At 37.3% G+C, this 23,582-nt stretch overlaps 2 protein-coding genes across 16 annotated transcripts in view; both read left to right on the top strand.

Annotated features, from left to right (window-relative positions):
- Nucleotides 1-23,582, top strand: part of LOC6583386 (sex determination protein fox-1) — a 145,959-nt gene that overhangs the window by 1,189 nt on the left and 121,188 nt on the right. The window lies entirely within an intron of this gene.
- On the top strand, nt 13,582-15,598 carry LOC6583388 (cytosol aminopeptidase). The gene has a single exon (XM_002009022.4). It carries the CDS (start codon nt 13,813-13,815, stop codon nt 15,376-15,378), a length of 1,566 nt encoding a protein of 521 aa, XP_002009058.1. The 5' UTR covers nt 13,582-13,812; the 3' UTR covers nt 15,379-15,598.

The raw sequence follows: 23,582 nt of genomic DNA, 5'->3' as shown, positions 1-23,582 counted from the left end.
ATGACTACCAACAAAAAAAAACAAGTAAGAAGGCTCTAGTCGAGACTGCTCGACTAGGAGATACCCTGAACCCTCTAAGCTGATATTGTAATCATTCTGCACTTTTATGCACACATACATACACATGCATCCACATGCACGCATAAGCCTGCGCTCTGCTAACTGCGCAGTAAGCAGCGACTGCGCTTGGGCTGCGCTGCAGTGTGGGCAATATTATGAGAATTTATTTGTTGAATAATTTCTTTTGTAGACATACGATCTTAATGAAACTTTTAGAGTGTAATCATATGGTGAATATGTGTGTACATTCCAAAGCACAAGTCTCTAGTACTTGAAATGCGTTTTTTACAAATTGGGGGCGAAGGGGGCGTGGTATCCAAAATCTGTAAATTACAAAATCTTTGTATCGATTAACTTTATACACAACGCAAATTTAAAGACTCCAGGTCTAAAAATGTTCGAATTAGGCTAAAAAAACAAAATCAATTTTTCGATTATTCTCGATAAAAAAGTTATCGGACGATTTATCGAAAAAATAAAGCAAACTCGTACTGCGTATGGTACTCACGAGTATGCATGCCAAATTTCAGCTCTCTAGCTCTTGTAACTTCTGAGATCGACGCACTCATACGGACGGACGGACGGACGGACGGACGGACGGACAGACGGACAGGGCTATATCGACTCAGCTCGTCGCGCTGATCAAGAATATATATACTTTGTGGGGTCTGCCACGCCTCCTTCTGCCCGTTACATACTTTTTCACAAAACCATTATACCCTGATTTCCCATTTTCAATGGGTTCAGGGTATAAAAAGGGGAAAATAATGTAGCTAAAGCTGCAATTGTTGTTGCCAACGTAAAAATTGTCAGTCATGGTTAGACTTCCGTCATCAGCCCCGTCAACAGAAGCTGTGCCACTCGAGCTGTCCGCGTGAGTGTGTGTGTGAGCACTATAGTATTTGCGTGTGTGCTCTGCCCGTGCCTGTGTATGTGTGGAGCTAACCATTTCTTTTATTATTTATGTCGCTTGTAAGTTCTTCAAGTGCCAGTTGATGGCTTTTAATTAAGACAACAAGCAAACGGCATACTAAAGTTGAACACACTATGAGCAAAAAAATAAAACAACAAAAAAACTCTTTCTAAAGTTGCAGAATGAACAACATTGTTCGCTTAGTTGACTCACGGAAACAATAATTGTATTTCAAAACTTTTAATCTAAGAGTAAGCGGAACAAAAGCTTTATTAACTGCTGCATATTTATAATAAATAAAACTGTCAACAGCAGTGTGAATCAAGTAGGCGAAATCTAGGCGCAAATGTCTGACTAGGAGATACTCTAACTCTCGTCGTATCAGAGCAACAGTTGCTAGTATTCCAGTTTACATATTTGCAAGAAAAGGGTAACTAAGGGAATATAAGGATAGTTTTTTTACTTTAAAGACAAATTTTGGGAGGAGATGTAATTTGCTTGTGCTCTACAAGAAACGGAATACTGGAAAACTTAAAAATGTTATAAAAATAACAGATAGACAGAAATTTAAATCGATTTGGATAGTGCTCCAGCTCAGAAGTGTACATATTTATATAAGGAAGTATATACTGTGCATATTCACACATTTCCACTGAGCTAAACAAGCTAGCTTAGTTTAAGCTTTATCGAGACTATTTCGCTAGATGTGGACTTTAATGGCTTAGCATTTCATTATAAGATTGTATCACCGTCTCTGTAAGGGCATCGAATAAATATCACAAAAAATTCATTGTTGCAAACTAAATAAAAGTTTTTGGTCTTTGTGAGCAGCGCCGAAAAAGTTTTATTTTGACAAGCTATAAAAAACTGTGCTCCATAAATCAGAGGGGCGTGTGCGAACTAAGGAAGTGCACACAGTTTCAAATACACACACATACACATATGTATATACATGCCACACTCTCACATACAATATATTGAAAGTAAATAACGGCCACAATATTGTGGCATAAACAGCAATTGCTTTTGGATTCGAACCTTAAGTTGTTTGGCGGAGCAAAAAGTTGATCATAAACTGTTGAGCTGCTTTGTTAATAGTTATTTATATAGCAATAGGCAGGTGAGAAGTACTATATATGTATAAATAAAATAATCAATATGGATGGGATCTACTTATAGCTTGCCTGTGCCTTTAAAGACTCGAGTCAAGAGTCACCTTTTTGAGTATTTCTTTTCTATATTGTTGTACGCACATCAAGCACAAAATGTGAAAGCCACATTGTATATAATTTTGTTTAGTGCATCACCTTTAGCCCCGATGGAGGCTATTGTCAACATTAAGTCGAATCCCTCAGACGGATTTTTAATAAATCTAATGGCATTTCGGTGCCATACTGGTGGCACTTTTTGTTTCGTATTTTTTTTATTTTGTGCACAGTTTCATTCATTCCACATAAAGTTGATTAAATGCCTCGCTACCCACTTTGTGCATTAGCATACAAAGGAAGCTGGCTAAAAGAAAAAACGAATGTAAGCCAAATATACTGCTACTTACGAGTTGAGCACGCGCTGCTGCCACATTTAGGAAAACTTTCAGCTCTCGGCCACATGTAAAAATAAGCTGAGTTCCTTTGCCAGCGACTGAATGCGGCTCCTGGGAAAATCAGCTTAGTGAGCAGAAAAAAAAAAATAAAATTTTCTTTCGGGCAGTTGCGTCAATCACGTACTAAAACAAGCCAGAACGGTTCTGTCGAGTCCTACCGACTGCCCAATACTCCTTTTTCAGAAATATGTAAAAATTTATGAAGGAGTGAAAGAGATCTTTGCCTTTACAACCGTGGCTCAAATTTGAGTCTTCGTTAAGAATGTCAATCGCACTAAATACAAAGTATTAACAGACACTAATATAGATCGATGTACTCGTATTCCTCACACACACACACATACACTCAGTATATGAATCCTTGCGACAGCTGTAAAGAGTTCTCCTTTTGGCAGTTATTCATATGCGAGAATGGAAAGAGATTCTACTTTAGCGCTTGCCATGCATTTTACGCCCTACTTTTTTGGTATTTTCTGCTTTTGTTGTTGCTGCTGTTGCTGCTGCTGTGGCTGTCTCCCGCAGCAGACAACAATTTATCACATTTCAATCAATTGTATCATCAATCATGTCAAACATATTTCAGCAATGCCAAAACGAACCAATGAGCCAAACCAGTCAACATTTTGTTAATGCTTATCAGGCAAATGGAAAGCAGGTTGAATGTTAATGCTTGGGTCTATATAAATATTGTTTTATGGTTATATTCTATCAGAATTTAGCCATGGTCATTAACTACGAATATTTGCTTAGTTTTCTAGCAAAAGCATACAGATTATTATTATTTTTTATGGGAACAGTTTAACATGCTTTACAAACTGCGCTATGAGGAGGAGCTTTATTTATATACTTAATCTCTTTAGAGACTATTATAACTGTAACTATTTTCCAGACGATATTAAACTAAAATAATAGATCCTGTAATGTGCTTTTTAAATAGTATGATAGTATCATATTGGAATTCTAGAATCTTTTTATCGAGCTATGTAGATTTTCAAAGTCTTTAAGCCACCCGTTTGGACTTTATATTTATAAATTTGATAAGCAAATTGATTGCAGAGGACTCTACTCGAAGTGTAATTAGTTCATAAGATCAGAATTTGGTTTCGCAAACCAATTTGTATTTATTTCATGTGCCTCAATGCACATATTTTTATTCAGCAAATGGATGAATAGTAACACAGCAGCTAATGCCACAGCTGGGACAACATCCTGTATATACACAATTCAGACACTCAATATTCGACATGATTCAAGTCACTTGCAATTTCATTTTTTTGAAGTGAAAGAGTGCGACTTGAATTTCAGTAGTTGTTCTTCGGTGATATGGACTGGAAGTACAAACACGTAATTTAAGCTGAGCCTCAAGTATATGTGAGGCTGTTAGCAACACAGACTTACGCATGCACAAACACGCACCCATAAGCTGGTGGGCATACTTCCCCTCCACTTCTTGCGCTGCTCCTTTAAGCGGAAAGCATTTAAGTCGGTCTTGTAAGATGCTGCTCCCACACCCACAAAGACACGCATACAAAGTGCCTGGTACTACTTTTTATACTACGGCTGTTAGCAAAAGTCATATAAAACAAGGAAGATGAAGACTGTCACAAGGAGCGACTGCCAAATATCCTGTAAATACAAATATAGCAACGATTTTAAAATTTGCATAGACCGATCGTTTATATACGAATTTTGCATGGCATTCAAGACTCACTTATTGCTGGTAATCTTTTTCTATATACTACATACTACTATATGTGATATATATATTTACATATTAACGCTAACAGTCTCCCCCACTTCTCCATCTCAGTGCGTGCAGGGTATAAAAAAGTGCGCTAATGGTGAAGGTCAGACCGTTGTTACGTTTTGGCCTTAAGTACGGCGCTGTTGCTGTCGTTGTTGTCATTGTTGTTGTTGCTGTTGTTTTCGTTCACTTTTCTATTTTTGTTATTTTTTTCTCTCTCTTCTTCTTTTTGTATTGTAAAACATTGTGTGTTCCTGCAAGCGGCATAGTAGAGCAGCATGCTCTCACCCTCTCCCTCTCTCCCTCTCTCTCACTCTCTCACTTTTTCGCACACGACTCTTTGGTCATGCGCCGTGTGTTGGTTAAAGCCGTCCGTATAACAGTTTAAGAATTGCAGACTTTTGGGCGATGCTGCTGCTGCTGCTGCTTCTGCTTCTGCTGCTGCCACAAATGGTCGGCTTTAACAGTGTGCGTATTCTTTTGTGTTATCCTTGTGGTTACAACAACACAATATAAATAATTCTTTCTTTTATTATTCATGCTCAGATGTGGTTATGATTTCGCGAGAACAGGCTGCCACATGCAGGCAAATGTGAAACGATTCACGAGCTGGGTTTCTAAGCGAGCAAACGTTGCCCGCATGCAAACGCAGATATTTGAGATGGGTAGATAAAGTAGAGTAAATACAGTCAAATTTAATCAATTTCAAATTGAAACTGTGACGATGTGTTCACTGGCACTGCTCCCATAGAAGTATATCATATATAAGCTCTACAGCTTCTTTACTATAAATGCTGTATATTCGCATTCTGAATTGCATGGAATTTCAGCTAATTAAAAATACATTGTATAAGTAGTTTTCATAGCCTTTAGCATTTCAGACCCTCCACTTGTTCAAAAGGCAAGGCATTCGCCCCGTAAGCCAGGCCAATATTATTTGCCTCACTCGAGGAGCTTCAATGCTGCAGACAATCGCATCAAATAGCTACTGAGCTTGCATTTTCGAAGTGCATTTGGCTACCTTTGACTGAAATTGGATTCACTCAGTGCCCAGATCAGCTCGAGTGTCTGTCTGTCAGTGCGTCTGTTGGAAATGTGGGATGGGCGTACTTCAGTGTGAAATAAATCCATACTTAACCCTGGCACATGCCAGCGACAAAGCCCATAAACTGCCGCCATAAGCTTTAATAACTGACTTGAGTCGCTTTGCTGCTGTCGTCACTTTAATGTCATTTTCATAATATGCCTCGAGCACCTTCGCACTTTTAACATCTTTTCGGTCCTTTGCCTTCAGTCGTAACTCCTCCCAGCCAAGTTTTATGGCACGCTTAACGCTAACGCTAAACCCTGGGCTGGAGCCATATACGTTAAGTCGCTTTGTAGCGCTTCGACTCGACTCCTGCGCTGCTGCTGCTGCTGATTGCCGAGTGCCAAGTGAAACTGACAGCGCAAATGCGTATTTAATTCCACTTGCGTTGCCATCGCCACGCCCACAACCCATAACGCTGACAATTGCTGTTGTTATAGTTGTTGTAGCTTTTGCTGTTGCTAGTGCGTTCACATTAATAAATGTCACATTTCAGCTGCACTGACAACAGCAATGCCTGAACAGCATCCCATAAGATACCTAACAAAATATAACATACTTTAACCCGACTGCCCCCGCTGTTTACTGTCAGCCTGAATGAGCGACTGTCGTGCTGGCAGCGTGACAAAATGACTAGCGCAAAAAGCTGATTGCGCGAGCGCTTTAAATTAATTAGTCCTGTTTTTCCATTCCCCATGCGCCACCACTCACCGCGCACCACTCACTCATTCATCTCCCTCTTTCACTTTCGATCCCTTCTTAACTTCAGCTCTGATAAGTTGCCAACAAGCAGATTTGCGACATTGGCAATTTGTGCTGCAAAAAACAGGAAGGTCAGCGCACTACTTAACGCCGAGCATTGAATACCCTTGCAGATAAAGAGCTCAAATGTGCTGTTAAGGAAAGGCAGCTACCAGCAGCCATTTGTTTACTTATTTATTCAATAGACTAATGTACTTTGAGCTCAGTTAGGAGACACTTTAAGTGAATCAATGAATCTAATAATTAATCACTGCGGATAAGCTGTGTATATATGTACTTAAAACTGATTCCTTGTGGTTTACATATTCTGTTTATTCAGCTAGGCTATTCCATATTTACAACGTTATATTTACGGATGCAAAATATTATAGATCGATTTACTTTTTCAATACCTTTCAAGAGTCTTGCTGTTATACAGAGTCGTGCTGGTATATACAAACCAATAAATTGTAAATATTAAGTCTTGATCAATAATATGACTATTTTAAAGGGGCTTGGCCTATTACACAACATTAATATTAATCGAAAAATTCATGGATCAAATACTATTAATATTTCAAAATTTTATTCATTTTTGTTTTATTCATTTCTTTATTTCTATACCGATATACATCGGTTTTGAATTATTTATTTACTTATTTATTATTTATTTTATTTATTTATTTATTTTATTTATTTTTTTTTTTTTTATTAATGTGTTCATATACTTACTAATTGCATCATTATATAGTCATTAACAACACATGCATTACCCATGCAGTCATAATGGAGTAAGAGGAATTTAAATGGAGGTTGTCAATCATCTGAGCAAAACTTACCGTGGTAGTGCTCTTATAGAGCAGGCTGCAATATCCCAATTTCCCTTTCAATCTGCTCATCCACTGTATGTAGTTTTAGATATTTATAGAGTGTGGAGCCACGTACCTAACTTATTAATAATAAACATAAAATACATTTTGGCCAAAGTACTTTTTGCAGGGTAGACTTAAACACCCTTCCTGCAATACTAAAGTAAAATATTGAAGCACCCATCGAGTTTTGTGGCCCGTCACTGTGCCGCTAATCGGCTTAGACTGGCAGTTACGCCAGCCGTAGCATACTTTCCAGAGCCGCTGATTATAGGTGGCAGTTTTTACTTACCATCAATTAGCCTAATGACATAACTGAGCTGAAAAACAATGTCATTCAGTTTGGTCTACAGTTCGAGAAATGGCAAAGAGTACGATTAGTGGCTCCAATGCCCACAGTTTATTCACCTTTTCAAATTCACAGCACTTAAGCCATATCTATACCATTGTATATATGTATGTATATTGTGTATGTGGATTGTCGGTGCGGTTAGGCTGCCTCTTTGATGCTCGTGCGAATTTGCCTGTGAGTCTAACATTTCCATTTGCAACTGCAGCCGCAGCAGCAGCAGCAGCAAATGCCATACAGCGGCTAAAGGATGAGAATGTGCGCGAATTGCATATTTGCCTTCCACACTCGCATCCGCACATATATTGGCTGGTGTGTGCGTATATCCTGGAGCTGCAAGATTATGGCTGTGATTCCCCCCAATGAGAAATAGCTGATTTTACTCGTTTATTTTGCTTTAAGAAATTAATTAATGCATAGCAACTGCATTGATCTTAAGAGGAAAGCAGTTGGCGAGGCTGTGAAACAGAAACTCGAACTATGCGGAAAATAATTAAAATGAGTCATTGACATGCTTTAAGATTATTTATATATAGTAAACTACACATATAAGTTTCGCCTGTTGGCATATTTTATTATTTATTGTATATTTGTCGTATCGTAGTTATTGTTATTGCCTTTCATTATGACTCTACTTTATTTCCATGAGTTGCTGGCGTCGCTACGTTCACTTGTGAAAAATACTTTTTCTTGAATTGGGTCAAGGCACTTTTCTGACTTCCTCAGTCGGACTTCCTATTTTTTGTTGCATTTTTCTCCTTTATCGAAATCCTAGTCATAGGATATAAATATCCTTCTCGCTCTCACTCAGCAACACTCGGGATCACGCTCACAGCTACAATCTCTCTTGTCTGTCTTTCTCTGTTCCTCTCTTTAATTATCACTAAAATGTATATTCACTCAAATAGCAATCGCTGTCATTTTCTTTCCAATATCTCTTCAGCAGACAGTCACGACATATTTACCAACACAACGTCATAATATTGCACCGATATGACATATTTATCTATATGTACGGCATACATATGTTTATTTATATGTGAAACATGCAATTTATGTCATTCGAATATATGGCTGTCTAAAGCAAACTGTTAAACGTCAGGCTAAAAGCGAAAGTCCTGGCTATCATTTTCATTTCCCTGATATATTGCAAAAGACCCAGACATCTTATTAGCATACGTCCTTAATTATGCTAATTTGATTTTAATATGCTAATGGGCTAAGGAGACATATGCCGCACTCTGAGCCACAGCATCTTTTATTTTGAATTCTTAGGCAATTAATATGTCTATTGCCATGACTTCGCAAGCTGTGTAATTTTGTCATGAGAGTCAAGTGATTTATATGATATTTATATTTGAAGGCAACAGGCGATTACCGTCAATATTGAAGAAAAATACCATTAGTTCTGTAACATTTAACATATTTAAATTCACTTTTGAGTACAAGTAAATTCAGTTCCTTATGAGTAAAAGAATTTATGACATGTTGGAGCATGTGGGTCATAGCATTCATATTTCCTTCAACTTTAAAACGTTTTTACAGCTCATACTCGTACTCATCCTTCGTCTACTGTCCCGTTCGAATAGATGTCATGATAAGTCTCAAACTATTTATCTAAGAGTCAGAGCATAAAAGAAGTTGAAAACTTTTGCAGTCCAGGCAAAATACGCCGTGGTCACAAAATTGTTTACTTTCGGTACTTATATCCGCATATATATGTATATGTATATATGAAAAATATATATAAATATCATATTTTTATTCAATTATTATTTGGGTTCACAAAAATTTTACAGAGACACAAACAAAATAATTTTCTGTGAAATTTATTCAATTTTTGTTTCCCTATTTATTTTAAAATATAATATAATCAATATCGTCAACTTTTCATATTTAATTCACAAAAGGCCCAATTGCATATTTTAACTGCATCCAATTGGCAGCAAATATTAAAAGCAAATAAAAAAAAATTATATATATGCCAGATGTCCAATGATATAGCCATTAAACAGGTTCACTTCATTTGCCAAAACCATGGCCAAAGAATTTAATCAAAATTTATAAATCACTGCAATGCAGGAAAATAAATTGTGTAACTGTTTGCCAAGTTTCTAATAGAAGTTGTTCAGCTGCCAGAAATACGCTCCATAGCCGAATTTCTATGTGGTGTTCGGTCTGTGGTTGCGGTGCTGGCAGTCTGTGGCAGCGGCTGTTTGCCACTTACGCTTGAATGCCTCGTCCAGTCATTGATATGCGAACGCGCCACAAAAAGTTCAAATTAAAAACACTCGCCTCTGTGTTATTCGGGCCACTTGAAAAGGCGATGGTGACTGACTGAAAAGCGGAGACACAAAAAACATGCGCAAATCAATTTTTTTTTGCAGAGATTTGAGATATCCCAGTCAGTCCATCGGGCTGGACATGTTTAGATGCAAACTGACAGCAGGCAATTCTCGGCGCAACTGTTGCACACACTTTAAAACACGGCTTGACAAATTGTGCAGTAAAACTTGATGCCCCGAAAAGTTGTGTCAAGCGTATAACTGGATTCGACGTACACATTGCAAAAGTTTTCGAACTTGATGTTCCGTTTCAAATATGGCTAATCGACAAGCATACAACTGGAACGCCGCACAGCTCCTCCACAGTGGGATTGTCCCTGTTCATGGACATGCGATCTCTTAGTCTGCTCTCATTAAAAAGTAAAATAAACAAGTAAAAGTTTCAAAATCAAAAGCGAATAAAAACAGCAGCAGCAACACAAGCAGCAGTGGCAGAAGAAGCAGCTGAACTCAAAACAAAAGGAAATAGAGAAAAGCAAATAAAAAAGACAAAAACCACTTGAGCAAGTAGCAAAAGTTTTCCATTTATAACGAGCACAGTGCCATGACTGTGTGGCTATATGCACAGGGGCATGTTTTGCTATGCGGGTGGGCGGGGCGACTGTCGAAACGAATGTGTATATCCTGCTGTCTCATTTGTTAGAAGTGCATGAGTGTTGGTAAAACTTTAAATGCGCGGTAATGAAATTATTGCCAACAAATGCTGTCAACATACTCACACACTCACACACGCACATGGATGAGCGTTTTATGGCAGGGTTCCGGCAAATGTCGAGCATGCAGGCATTCTGCAGATTTCCAGCACCTCGCCAAAGCCGGAAAGTTGTCTGACTCAAGTGTTACGCCCCAAACAACAACATAAAAAAAAAAAAAAAAAAAAACAGAAAAACTGTGTTAAGTTGCCACAACTTGGATACGCAACGTGCTGGGGCCAGTCAGCACTTAGTTGGGGAGGCGGAGGGGAAAACACTTCCACTTTGCTACACGTCTGGCCATAATCATATGAATGGCTTGGCATTTGGAGCATTAAGCTGCGGTTAAACCACTAAGATAGTATATATATTTAAATGAAAAATTCATTTGTAGCAACCCAATGGAAATTGAATGTGCGCTTGAACAAATCACATTCAACGATGCAGTGCACGCCGTGCCACATCCAGACTGGGCTGCAGCCTGCAGTCGAGGCAAAAGCTTTGCCAAGTCTGCTGTGATTTTCAAATGCATTCTTAAATCCCCTTTCCGTTTGCCTGCTAATAGAACGTTTCGCAAAGTGATATAATCTTAAGTAAGCCATGCGGTTGATTGTAATCGTATTAGCTTTTGGCTTCAAAGTTTCATTTTGTTGGGCGCAATTACTGTCCAAAGAATTTTCAGAGAGAAATACTTTTCGTTAGCCAATATACAAGATATTTGGGTTAATCCAATGGAGATGACTACAAGTTTTGTGCATTATTCCCAAACTTGCAAGGAGAATATTGATTTTGGGTAGCGGAGCAATGAACAACTAAACAAATTAATGTGAATTCATATAAAGATATGAAAATGTTTCAAATGAAATAAATTAATATATTTTTTAAATAAATGAGTAAAACAATAAATATATCTAAAAAATAAATAAATAAAATATATTATAAATAAACAAATAAATAAATTATTTAAATAAATAAATATTTATTTTTATAAAAGAAAAGTTTAGTTACCGGCAGTAAAACGTTTCAAATTAAATAAAAAATTATATATTTTAAAAATAAATAAAATAAATAAAGTGATAAATATATTTAAATAATAAAAATAAATAGAAATAATAAAAAAATAAAAAGAAATATAAACAAATAATTAATTTTATGAAAGACTGATTAACATTTATACATATATTTATAAATAGCATTATGTATTTTAAGTAGAAATAAATTAAATAATAAATATATATAAAGAATAAAAAAGAATAAATAAATAGTATAATTAATTAACAAATAAGATAATAAATAAACAAAAATATATAGAGCTTGCAAATGCTATTAATAAGCATTTAGTTTTTGTTAATTATGTGTTATATTCAGAACACAGACGTTCCTTGGTTTGGGTGTGGGCTTCATGTTCTCTCCTATTACAAATTTATTATTTTTTTTTTTACTCTTCTGCAGTCAGTTGACCATAAAATCCGGACAATAATTATAGTAATTTTTATATTGGTGTGAATGTGATATTCCTATCCAAATACAGCTATAGTTCATATATTTAAATAGGGAATTTATTTCGACATTAGAGTTTTTTTTTTTACATTTTTATTTCAGCTCACATAGAAAAGTCTGTCACGTTGAGGTATGTAATTGTTTTTTGTTTGAGGCACTTTTTAACTTAATTCATATGCTATTTGTAGTCAGATAATCCATAGCTTAATTAATATATTATTAACTATAAATTCAAGATTATGTAGATAGTCATTAATTAATTGCAGAGTTACATCACTTAATTGATTGTTTGCTTTCCATAAACCTGTTCATAGACGAGGTCAGTATGCGATAGTTCCAATTAGCATTACCATCAATGTGGTCCACTTAATTGCAGTGTTATTTATCGAGGCAGTTGCATAATTAAACTACCGAACTGTGTTTGATTAACGTCCAGTAGAGTCGTTACAGTTACGGTTAGTTAACGTTTAACTGTGTAAATAAATATCAAATATATTTTACCTCAAACCACAATCCTTGTTGGCTGCATGTTACTACTCATAACTTACAGAATCACCATTAAATGACCAGCTAAAAAATGCGTGATCTAGTATCAGAATGAAATAAAATGAAATAATCTTTTTTTATGCTATACAATATAAAAATGGGTCGTCAAAACATTCATGGGCTATCAAATTTGCTGTTTATGTGTCTACTACATATTTGAAATCATGATCCTACTCGTAATGCTCAATGAAATATTATGTCCAAGCTATAAAGATTGGTTGATATTGGCGCAATAAAGACTCTAAAAAAATTGAATTTAACCTCCAATATTATTTTATTTACTTTTTACTTTTAAGATTGTGCATATACAAGTTTTGTTGCTTTCATAAATATGATATGAAAACTTTAACTCAAAATTAAAGCTCTTTAAATCAATGCATTGCAATGCATGAAATAATGTAAACAAAAATTTAATTGGACTGTTATTCTGGTAACACAAAAATTATGATAAATATTATAATAAAAATAAATTTCGGTCTTTGCCTTTGATTTAGGTTGGTTAGCTAACGGCTGGATCTTACTCAGACTCATCGCAATAAGAGTTATTATTACCATAAAGGCTTATTATGGCAAAAAAATAAAATCTTCTTATTTTTGTATTCGCATTATATTATATTGTACATTGATGTTGTATCCCAATATTTGTAATATTCTGGAGTTCAAATAAAAATCGAAAAAAAACGAAAAACAGAACATTTTGCCCTGATTTCCCATTTTCAATGGGTTCAGGGTATAACATAAGTTCTTGAAAAGATTATACCATTGCTTTAATCCAGCTAGTATAGCTAACATAGATGTCTGCTTCTACAATTGAGTTTTAAATCTAGGCTATGGACCATAAATAAATATACCGTTAGATGTAGTGCTACTACGGAGTAGTACCAGAGAAGATTATATATCATGTTTAGGAAAAGGTTCATCTTACTTGTAATTTAATTAAATTACAACCCAAGTGCATAGTGAGCAAAGAGTATGTTTATGTTGTAGAATCGCGTTGCAGACTCGTGCAATATTTTAATTATTTTACATTCAACTGAAGCTGAAATGAGAATGAGTATATTTCGTTGTCGACCCCAGCAAGCGCTTTCATAGTTGTCCAATAGCTTAGCTGTCACAGCTCGATTTCCAGTTGAGTCTTTTTTGTTATTTCAACCTAATCAGTGCTTGCTTCTTAATGTTTTGTTCAGTGGAATTTTGAAAAAAAAAAAAAAAAAAAATACAAAAAAAATTATTTATTCTAAATTATAAGTGTTTTTCTAAGCTTTTCTCGTTTATTTTTCACGATTTTAGTGTTTCTATAAGCACATATTTATTTTTTGACCTATAGTCGTAAATTATTTGTGGAATTAATTTAATTTTCAATATGCAGAGTGTGCGTCGAATTTTGGTTAAGTCCAATTTACTGCGCGGCTCCCCGTTATTCGAGAGCGTTCGCTTCTCTTGTGCCAAGGAGACAAGAGGAAAGGGTCTCATTCTCGGTATATTCCAAGAGGAGGGCGACAAAGATGCTAAGTTGACGCAAAGCGCCGAGATCGTGAACGACCGCACCGGGGGAAAGCTTGCGCACTTAATTAGAGAAACCAAAATCAACGGACAATTGGGTCGCGGAAAAGTGTTCAACAACATTGATCCCGACTTTAACAGTATTGCTGTCGTTGGATTAGGCCTGCAGGGCGTCGGCTTTAACGAGCTGGAAATGTTGGACGAGGGTATGGAAAATGTACGCATTGCGGCCGGCATCGGTGCCCAGTCGCTGCAAAAGCTTCGTCTCACCGATATCGCCGTCGAGAGCATGGAGTATGCGGAGCAGGCGGCCGAGGGTGCAATGCTGGGTGTCTGGCAGTTTACTGATATGCTAAGTAAAAAGAATCATCCGGTCAAACCCAAGCTGGAATTGTATGACTCACACGATCAGGATGGCTGGGTGCGTGGCATTTTTAAGGCGGAATCGCAGAATCTTGCCCGTCGCTTGAGCGATGCGGCTGCCAACTGTATGACGCCTACGCTGTTCGCCCAGGCCGCAGTGGACGCACTGTGTCCATGCGGCATCACTGTGGAGATACGCACCATGGACTGGATCGAGCAACAGCGCATGCATTCTTTTCTGATGATAGCCAAGGGCTCATGCGAGCCCCCAGTACTCATGGAGATTAGCTACTGCGGCACCTCGCCGGACGACAAGCCCGTGCTCTTCATCGCCAAGGGCATCACATTCAACTCGGGCGGCATCAATTTGCGTGAGTGCGAGGGCATGGACGAATATAGGGCGGAGATGTCCGGCGCGGCGGCCTGTGTGGCCATGATGCGCTGCGTTGCGGCATTGTCGCTGCCCATCAATGTGGTTGTAATTGTGCCGCTGTGTGAGAACATGCCATCGGGCATGTCCACAAAGCCAGGCGACGTTTGCACCTTGCTGAATGCGAAGGCAATGGCCATTCGAGATCTGAGCAAGGCAGCCGTCGTCGTAATGGCTGATCCTTTGATTTACGGCCAAACCAGCTACAAGCCGCGTCTGGTGGTGGACGTGGGCACCATTGCCAGGGGTGCCCAGCAGGCACTCGGTGGCGGGGCAAACGCGATCTTTTCCAATTCTCATTACATCTGGAAGCAATTCCAAAAGGCTGGCTCTCTCACCGGTGATCGCATGTGGCGCCTTCCACTATGGAATTACTACAGAAAACAGGTTACGGACGAACTCGGATATGATCTGAGCAACGATGGGCGTGGTCTAGCGAGCTCTTGCTTAGCGGCGGCTATACTCCATGAAATGGTTCCCTGCGCCGACTGGGCCCATATCGATACTCGCGGATCCGGCATGCTTAGCACATATGGAATCATTCCATATCTGGCTAAACGAAAAATGACCGGACGGCCAACCCGAACGTTGGTGCAGTTCCTGTACCAACTAGCTTGTCCAGAAATCAAGTGATATCCATGCCGTATATCTGTTGGTAATTGTGTATCGACCTGTTAATGTAGAGCTTTTACTATCCCAACGGGAAACTTCGAAAATCCGCTGAATTCAACAATTCTTATAATTTTGTACTGACAATTAAGATTGTTCTATATCATACTCACATGTACTTGACAGGTCAAGAAGATAATCCCGACATTGTACGTAAATCAGATGAATATAGATATGATAACAACTGTTTTGTTTTTCCGTGGATAGCTTTTGCGAAGTTTCACAGGTGAACATTTCTAGCATAGGTGTATAGGTACAGATGTGTGTAAAGATAAAAACATTAAAGAAAAATAATTAATATTTACCTTATTTTATCTACATATACATATATGTATATTCTGAATATATATATGTATATTTTATAGTTTATTTATTGGAATGGGAGACAAAATGTTCCATAAATCTATTATAAGATTCACAATATCATGTCTTACACAATTAACTAGAGCTGCGCCGCTTTAATCATTAATCATCTCTTGTACTTAGGTTATCTAAATGCAGTTCCGTTAGACTTCTTTTGCTAATATAGCATATAGAGCTGGTTTCACTAGATGGTTTCTCTCAGAGGCGGTTATGAACATCGATACTATCGATAGTTACGCGCTCGTTTTAGTTTGTATCTTAATCATGAGGAACTGATTTACATACAAACGTGAAGCCGTGAATCTGCAGAATTGATAAATCGAATGGTTTGATTTACTTTCTTGTTCTAAGCCATTTTCTATTTTTTATGTTCGTGTTGATTACCTTTACTTTTATTATCTTAAACTTAAATTTTAATAAAAAAAAAAACGATCCACATCATTATAGCTAGCACTTTCATTCAATACATTGATAATACATATAATAACCAAAGATAAGGTACAGCTTTGTTAGTTTCTACTAACCTATGTTCTAGCAGATTATTGTAACTAATACGTTTTATTTCATGCCACCGGATCTTTCCGACATGGCAGCATATGGGAACAATGGCTTCATTACTATATCCTCAACGAGTATTGTGCTTAAATGTTGGCCTAGATTGGCATAAAGAAGCATTACTTGACTTGAAAATTCATTCCGTTATTCGCATAAAATAAAGGGTTCCCTATTTTGATAGTGCCTATTGTTAGAGTTCTTTAAGCAAAGTTTTTTTTAACGACTTTTGATCTTTGCTTTAATTCTTGTCATACGGATAACAGAGCCTAAACAAAACATTACTGAATTGTGAAACTGTGACGTCACAAAAGAATTGTGACTAAGTATTACAAGTGACGGAAGTGTTCTTTGCATATTTAGTAACCATTCCACAGATAGACTTGACATCTATCTATGGTTACTAATATTAATGATGGTGTGATCGATTGTCTAACAACTCTAATCGCAAGTCCAACACAATTGATTAACTAAGATAATATGATAAAACCCTTTTTCATAGCCAATATCTTAGGAGTTAATTTAAAAAATTCTTTGAATTTTATAGAGCTCACTTGAGGCAAATTCAGTTGATACGATGCAATGCAATGCTATTTATGATGGCCAATCACTTAAGCCGCGCACTTGGCCAAATGTTTGTACGCTTTATGGCCGAATAAGCAAGTTGGGTTAAGGCGAGCGTACCTGCCACAACCAATTATTGAAACAAATTTGCAATTTTCACACAGGCATTTGCACGTTTGACACGTTTAGGCCATTTTCCAGCGCGTCCCCCCAGGCATGTGCCTGTTAGCCAAAAAGGATATTTGCTTTCACACACCTACTTGCAGTCGGTCTTGGCCTCTTAGCTTTTGTTGATGAAATTGCTGCAGGATATTACTTTGAATTATCATAAATAACAGCAATGACATTTATGTAACCATGTGTGTGTGTGTGGGTGTGCGTGTATGGCTGAAGGGATCAGGTGCTCGCCTGCTGCTGAGGGCTCATTGGGGGTTGTCTTAGGCTTTACCCAGGTTATGATGTTCCTGTTTGTTCGCTTCAATGTGTTTATGTGTGTGGGTGTGCGTGTGTGTGTGCTGAATTCAATATTGCTGTCTGAATGTGCTTGACTGCTCGGCGAGAGCCGATGGAGATGAAAGGGTGACCGAATTTGGCCCAGTCAGTATACATACATATTTATATCAGCCACAATGAGCCCACGTCGTGCAGACTTGTCGAAATATTTATTTGGCATTCAGGCAAAAGCGATTTTCAAACATTCTCGAATGCTTTATTTACGCCAGATGAAAAGACCTGAAATGTTTTGATCGCAAATTAAAAATACAACACAATGTGCTTTAAAGCATCTCCAGAATATCTACATTTGCACAGTGATTGCAATGGACTTAAATTCCATTGTTTTGCCGGGACTCGGCAAACGTAAAAGCGTAAACTGTCGGCCAGATAACAATGCAGCGCCTGGTATTTAAATTGCTTTTCAGCTGGCAGCTGCTTCTGCGCCTACTGCGGGCCGCATTACATCTGCCGTGACATTTATGAAAAATTCAGCTCGATCTGGCTTCGGGGCGTGTAGGGCTGGCTGTGTCGCCTGCTGGCCGCAATTTAATTTGGAAATTTTGCAGGCTGCGTAGGCCGTAAATTCAAGACCTTTAAAAATCCATTTACGAAGTTTTAATACAATATATGGGTAAGTATATTAAACCCGTTCGCATTGCACATAACAGTTGCTCAGGGCTGGACGAAATGACAATTCAATAAAATATCCACAGACAATCGAAGCTCTTATTATTCAATTAATTATGCAACTGCTCAAGTTGAGAGAATTACAACAAAAGCATTTTTAATTGTCCTCTGCTTATGTCCTTCAATCTCTCATTTTGGCAAGATGTAGAGCAGCCATTTACACGTGAATGGAATAGGCCATGGGATCAACATATTGTTAGCCCAACTGCTTTGTCAGCCAACAATAATTTGTTTGTAAACAATGAAAAATTCAATTACAGTTGCCTCTCAGCCTGCCTTTCAAAAGCTTATGAGCCAAACAAGCCACAAGAAAAGTTTGTTTTCAAAATGTTTATGTATGTATGTGTGTGTGTGTGTGTGTGTGTACTATGTATATGCAAAGCTCATGCTGCAAAGGACTAGGCTTTTGCCTAGAACTGAATAAAGGACACACCCTTAGCCACAAAGCAGCCATTGACTTGCGCTTTGTTTTGCTGTCGTGATTGCCGAGGGCTGATGGGGATTGACGATATTATATCGTAGGCTTTAATAGTATTGCTCTCTTTGAAGAAACAGCTCGTTGAATAGGTATAGTTTGCGTATATACATTCTCGAATGTTGGCAACATTTTGATTCTTGATTGCAGCATTGGCTGTAATCCATGTGACGAGCAAGGGTTATCGATTGTGAATAAATGTGCGAATAATGCATACTGTATTCACCAACATTCCATTCACTATAAACTTACGAATTACTGAAATAGAAAATCAATATGTAAAATTAATATAGTATCGTTAAATACAATGTAGGAAGCCGATAGTAATTAGAGAGCATCTTAAAAAATATAGATGCATTCAAAATCGAAATCTGTCAAATGAATCAAATAAAAGACTTCAAATTTTGAAACACAAGTTTAAGTTCATTGTTTGCTAGTTTAATAGAGTTTGGCCGTCGTGCTACCTATATGTATTAGAGTAAATAATGTATTTTTATTCGAACGGCGACCTGCCGCTCTTAATTACAAAAGAAACATATGAAGGGCTGAATGCTAAGGATTCCCTATTATTCTACAAACATTTTTAATATAGTCTCCCGAAAGAATTCAACTAAAGTCATGTGAGAACGCTCCTCGCGCAATCTCGGGCTGTAACTAATTCTTAGTACTGCAGGAAAAACAGCTGGAAATTCAAAATATATTATAAATTTGATTCTTTTTTCATTGTTGTGTTCTTTTCCTTTGCAAACTCTATTGGTACAGATAATCAGTGACTGCTAATTCAGGTCAAATTAATAGAAGATAGATGGTATATCTGTAAAGCAAATAATATTCGATATGTTTACACTATATGTATATGTATGTCGCAAATAAAGCTGTATTCATGAAAATAGTGCTGTGTCATCAGACAATACTTTAACCAAATAACACTTTACTTACTCTTCCCACCAAAAAACAAACAAAATAGGTTGCAAGGAAGAGGAGAAAAAAACCCTCCAAGCATTCCGAATTCATTTGCTTTTTACGATTGTAGGAGGGAAGCATTGAGAGACGCTCGCTCATAGAAAGAAAAAGTTGAAAAAAAAAGAGAAATAAGTAACACTATTAAATTTACTAATAAAAAAAAAAAAAAAAACAAAACAAAACAAGCTGTGACTGTAATTAATTATGTATTATTGTACTAATTGAAATTGTAATATTTCGATAAATACATACATACATATTCGTTATATACATATATAAGCAGTTTTCTACTAATAATAAAAAATATTTTCTTTAACAAACTTTTCTTGATTTCCTTCATTTTCTGCCATTTATCAAAATGCTTGTAAAAGCTTCCGATGTCCAGACGTGCACTTATAAATTTGTGTATTTTTAACTTAATTAAAGTGCATTTCATTAAGATCAATTTGTGATAAACTCTGCTCTGTGAATCCATAGTATAGCAAAGCAAGAGCAAGAGCAAGAGCAAAAGCAGAAGCAGAAGCAGAAGGAATAGCAAAGAGTACGTGGTCAATAAGGGTGACTGAGGCGACAACGAGGAGCGGAACCAGGATACACTGCCAAAGGCAATCATCGTAATTTAATATTCATGACATTCTCATAGTCAATGTATTTTCAAAGTGTTGCCAGGAGCTGCAACTGGGGACCGACTAGGGAATGAGTGCTGCGCAGGCGACAAGCATTTGGAGCACCAAGTGATTGATGAGTTTTTTATTACACTCGCACAGGGAGAAGAGCCTCACATAGACCTGCTATATAGAGTACATAATGTGATATTATGTAAGAATGATATATGCATATAGAGATAGATGTAAATTATCAAAGTCGCTTTCAACTGCATGTTTAGCCACTTGTCCAGCTTCTACTGCAGAGTTCAATTCGAGTTGTCTGCTGACTATTTTGTCGCCTGCCACTGCATGATCCGCTTCGCCATGAGTGTGTGACCCATCGTCCGTTCAATAAGAAATGAACCCAATTCCTTTCCCCCTCGGAGTTACACAATGCTGACACAAATTGCTCATCTGTTATTTATCATATTGAGGGCTGTCCTTCCGCGATGATGTCGCATTCATATGTGCTCCTATTTTACTTTTCTTGCACATTTTTGCAACACTTTCTCACATGTGTGCGCCATACCTTGTAAGCACAGAAACTGCTGATGAAAAGGTATATGTATATGTATATGTATATGTATGTATATGTGTGGCTCTATAAACTGATAAGTTATTCTAGAACACAGTTCTCCTTTCAAAAACTACGGATAAATTGGGTCAGAAGGCTGAGCACATTTGACTGCTCATAGTCGAATGGAGAGTATCTGCAGCTCACACCATTTGACTCGACTCTGACATGCTTAACTTTAGTTATGTGGCATGCTTCCCCTTATCCCATTTTCGCTTTTATTTTCTTGTGTTTTGCCTTTCGCTCCACTGCAACTGGCTGATTTGCTATCAGCGATAAGCGAAAAGTCCGGATAGTTCTGCCCATTGTTCTCCATTTGTGGCTGGCCTGGCTCTTTGCTAGCCGGCAGCTACTTTAGCCGCCGTCTGCGAATTGAATTCACAAATTGTTGTTGCTTCTTCTTGCCGTTATCAAAGCAGAAGTTCTTTGTATTTGTAGCAGAGCTCGCTTTCAGCTGATTTTTGGCTTACTAGCATTGGCCATTGGCTAGATTATTAATTGTGGCGCTATCGTTGAACCAGAAATAAATTGGCCTTTCAAAACTCTTAACGAGACGCTGTGTGTTGCTGGCCAAGCTCTTCATTGCTTCGCCTCCACCAATTGTTCGGACTGGCCAAGCTCGACTGCACCCGCAATGTGGACGACTTTCTTGCTGGTCCAGTGAAGAAACATGCAAATGATTAACGATAACCAAAATTTTTGCTTTTCTTTCTTTTTTTTTTTTTTTTTTTTTTTTGGGCTGACGGCCATAAACAATTTGGCTTATTGACATAATTACGCCGAGTTTTTAATATACACTATCTGGAGCTAATCCTTGGCAGCCGTCTCTTGATTTATGTGCTCCATAACGGCCAAACATAATTTGTCTGTGGTGTCAACATTGGCGCTGGCTTACGCCAAAGAATTGCATAATTAATGGTGCAAATTAAAAGTAAATATGCCAGCCGGCCTGATTATCCCAGCTCCCTCGCCCGCGACTCGCCTTCCGTAATCCGAATATTTCCGAAAAACGTCCAGAAGCTCAGTCGGCAAATCTCTTTGCATAATTGAAATCTGGTGCACGGAAGTCGCATTTTAAGACAGCGGAATAAAAATATAAAAAAAAACACCAACGTCGCATTGAGTTCCGACGGATGAAACTCAGGATGAAGGAGCCCATTCTTCTATAGAGCAAAGTAGGACGACTAGCTGTCAGAATTTGAAAATATTATTACCCTTTGCCAAACGGGCTTATTAAAAATTGAATTATATTTGTGACAAATATTTACTATAAAGCATAAGATACGTATTGGACATTCTTTAAAATATAAATTTAACTTGCATTTTTTTTAAATCTGATATTTTAAACATGGCATTCATTAGGAACAAATGCAGCTACCATCTTCATGGAGATAGGCATTATAAGTTAGTGACTTCCAAAATTAGTTGAAACTTCCATTTTCATGGCTTAAAGTGAAAGCTAGTTTAACAAATCTGAATATGCTTAGAGATATGTTTCTAAAACTGTCTTGAAAATCGGAATATTTGACAAGAGATAGCAATCCAGCTCAGCTTTATAACATTTACAAATTAGGATTATTTATAATCTAACATTAAGTTATCAGCCCGAAGTCATATATTTTCCCCTACTACTAATCCGCAAATAAACAAGACAAGGACGCGGAGAATTTAAGCTGAGCAATGCAAATACACAGATGTTTATTGAAGACTTTAAATATCTTTCCAAATTCAGTAAGGGAAAAACCATTACCACTTTTGCTTTTCTTTTTTATTAACTACTCAATTCAGCTCTGCCTACTTCTTCGAAGTTTCTTTGCGCTTTCCAAATTGAATATAAAACTTGGGGAAAATGTTTTTAATTTAATTGACGTCCAGTGAGTACCTCAAAGTGAGAAAGTTGTATTGAGGCTCAATGAAAACTGAGTTAGACTTGGCCTGCTAGATGAGGTATTCTATATAGCAGACTATACATATACTACAACACTTTATTAGCTTTTACCATAGGCAGGGTATTAGCCAGTGCAACTACCCCTTGGGTGTATTTCCCCATTTTTATTCTCTGCTTTAACGTGTTTTTGACGCCATCTCCAACTTGTACGCTTTGCAACATTACATATATTTTTCTGTTCTTTGCATTGTAGTTGTTGTTGTTGTTGTTGTTTTTATTGTTGCTACTGCTGCTGTGGAAATTAGCCGCACGGCTGTAAATAGAAACGCGTTTTTCTTGGGGCGTTTTTCCTTGAGTTTTTGACACTTTAATGTTTGCTATCCGATTGTCGTTTGCTGTGGTTGCTGTTGTTGTTGTTTGGTAGATTCATTAGTGAGCACGTGGCTGCCGGCACCTCATTTTATGGTAGCACATAATGGCCATCCATTCAATGTTGCCAGCGAACCCCAAATGCCATGCTCTATAGGTTGCTCCAAAATGATATAGCGCTGATGCTTGACTTAAATTTGAGCTCTTTAAGCCTGGAATCTTTGGCCAAACTTCAGCAACTGAGTGAAACGAGAAACACATTAACATATAATATATTGTAGTTCGCATAGCTCAGATTTCGCTGTTTAGGAAGCTGTCTGGAAAAAGTTTACAACAAAAAAGTTTGACTTTATGTTATAATAATCCGTTTACACATATCTAAAGTGTTTATTCCGCAACTAAGGAACACATGGAAAACATAGAAAACATAAATATACAATGCATACATCTTAGTCAGCTGTCTTGAAGAATTTTCCAATAATAATGAAGAATAATACAATAATATAATACAATAATATAATTTTTAATAGCAACCATAAATCGGTTAAATTCTCCAACTATTGGGCTGTTGATACTTGTAAATAATAAATA

This window comes from Drosophila mojavensis, unplaced genomic scaffold (genome assembly GCF_018153725.1).
Source record: "Drosophila mojavensis isolate 15081-1352.22 unplaced genomic scaffold, ASM1815372v1 contig_74, whole genome shotgun sequence".
Taxonomy (NCBI): domain Eukaryota; kingdom Metazoa; phylum Arthropoda; class Insecta; order Diptera; family Drosophilidae; genus Drosophila; species Drosophila mojavensis.
Note: the sequence above shows the minus strand (reverse complement) of the source record. Positions and strands in the feature narration are given on the sequence as shown.

Coding starts and splice junctions, on each gene's coding strand:
- LOC6583388 (XM_002009022.4), top strand. CDS start 13,813: ATGCAGAGTGTGCGTCGAATTTTGGTTAAGTCCAATTTACTGCGCGGC.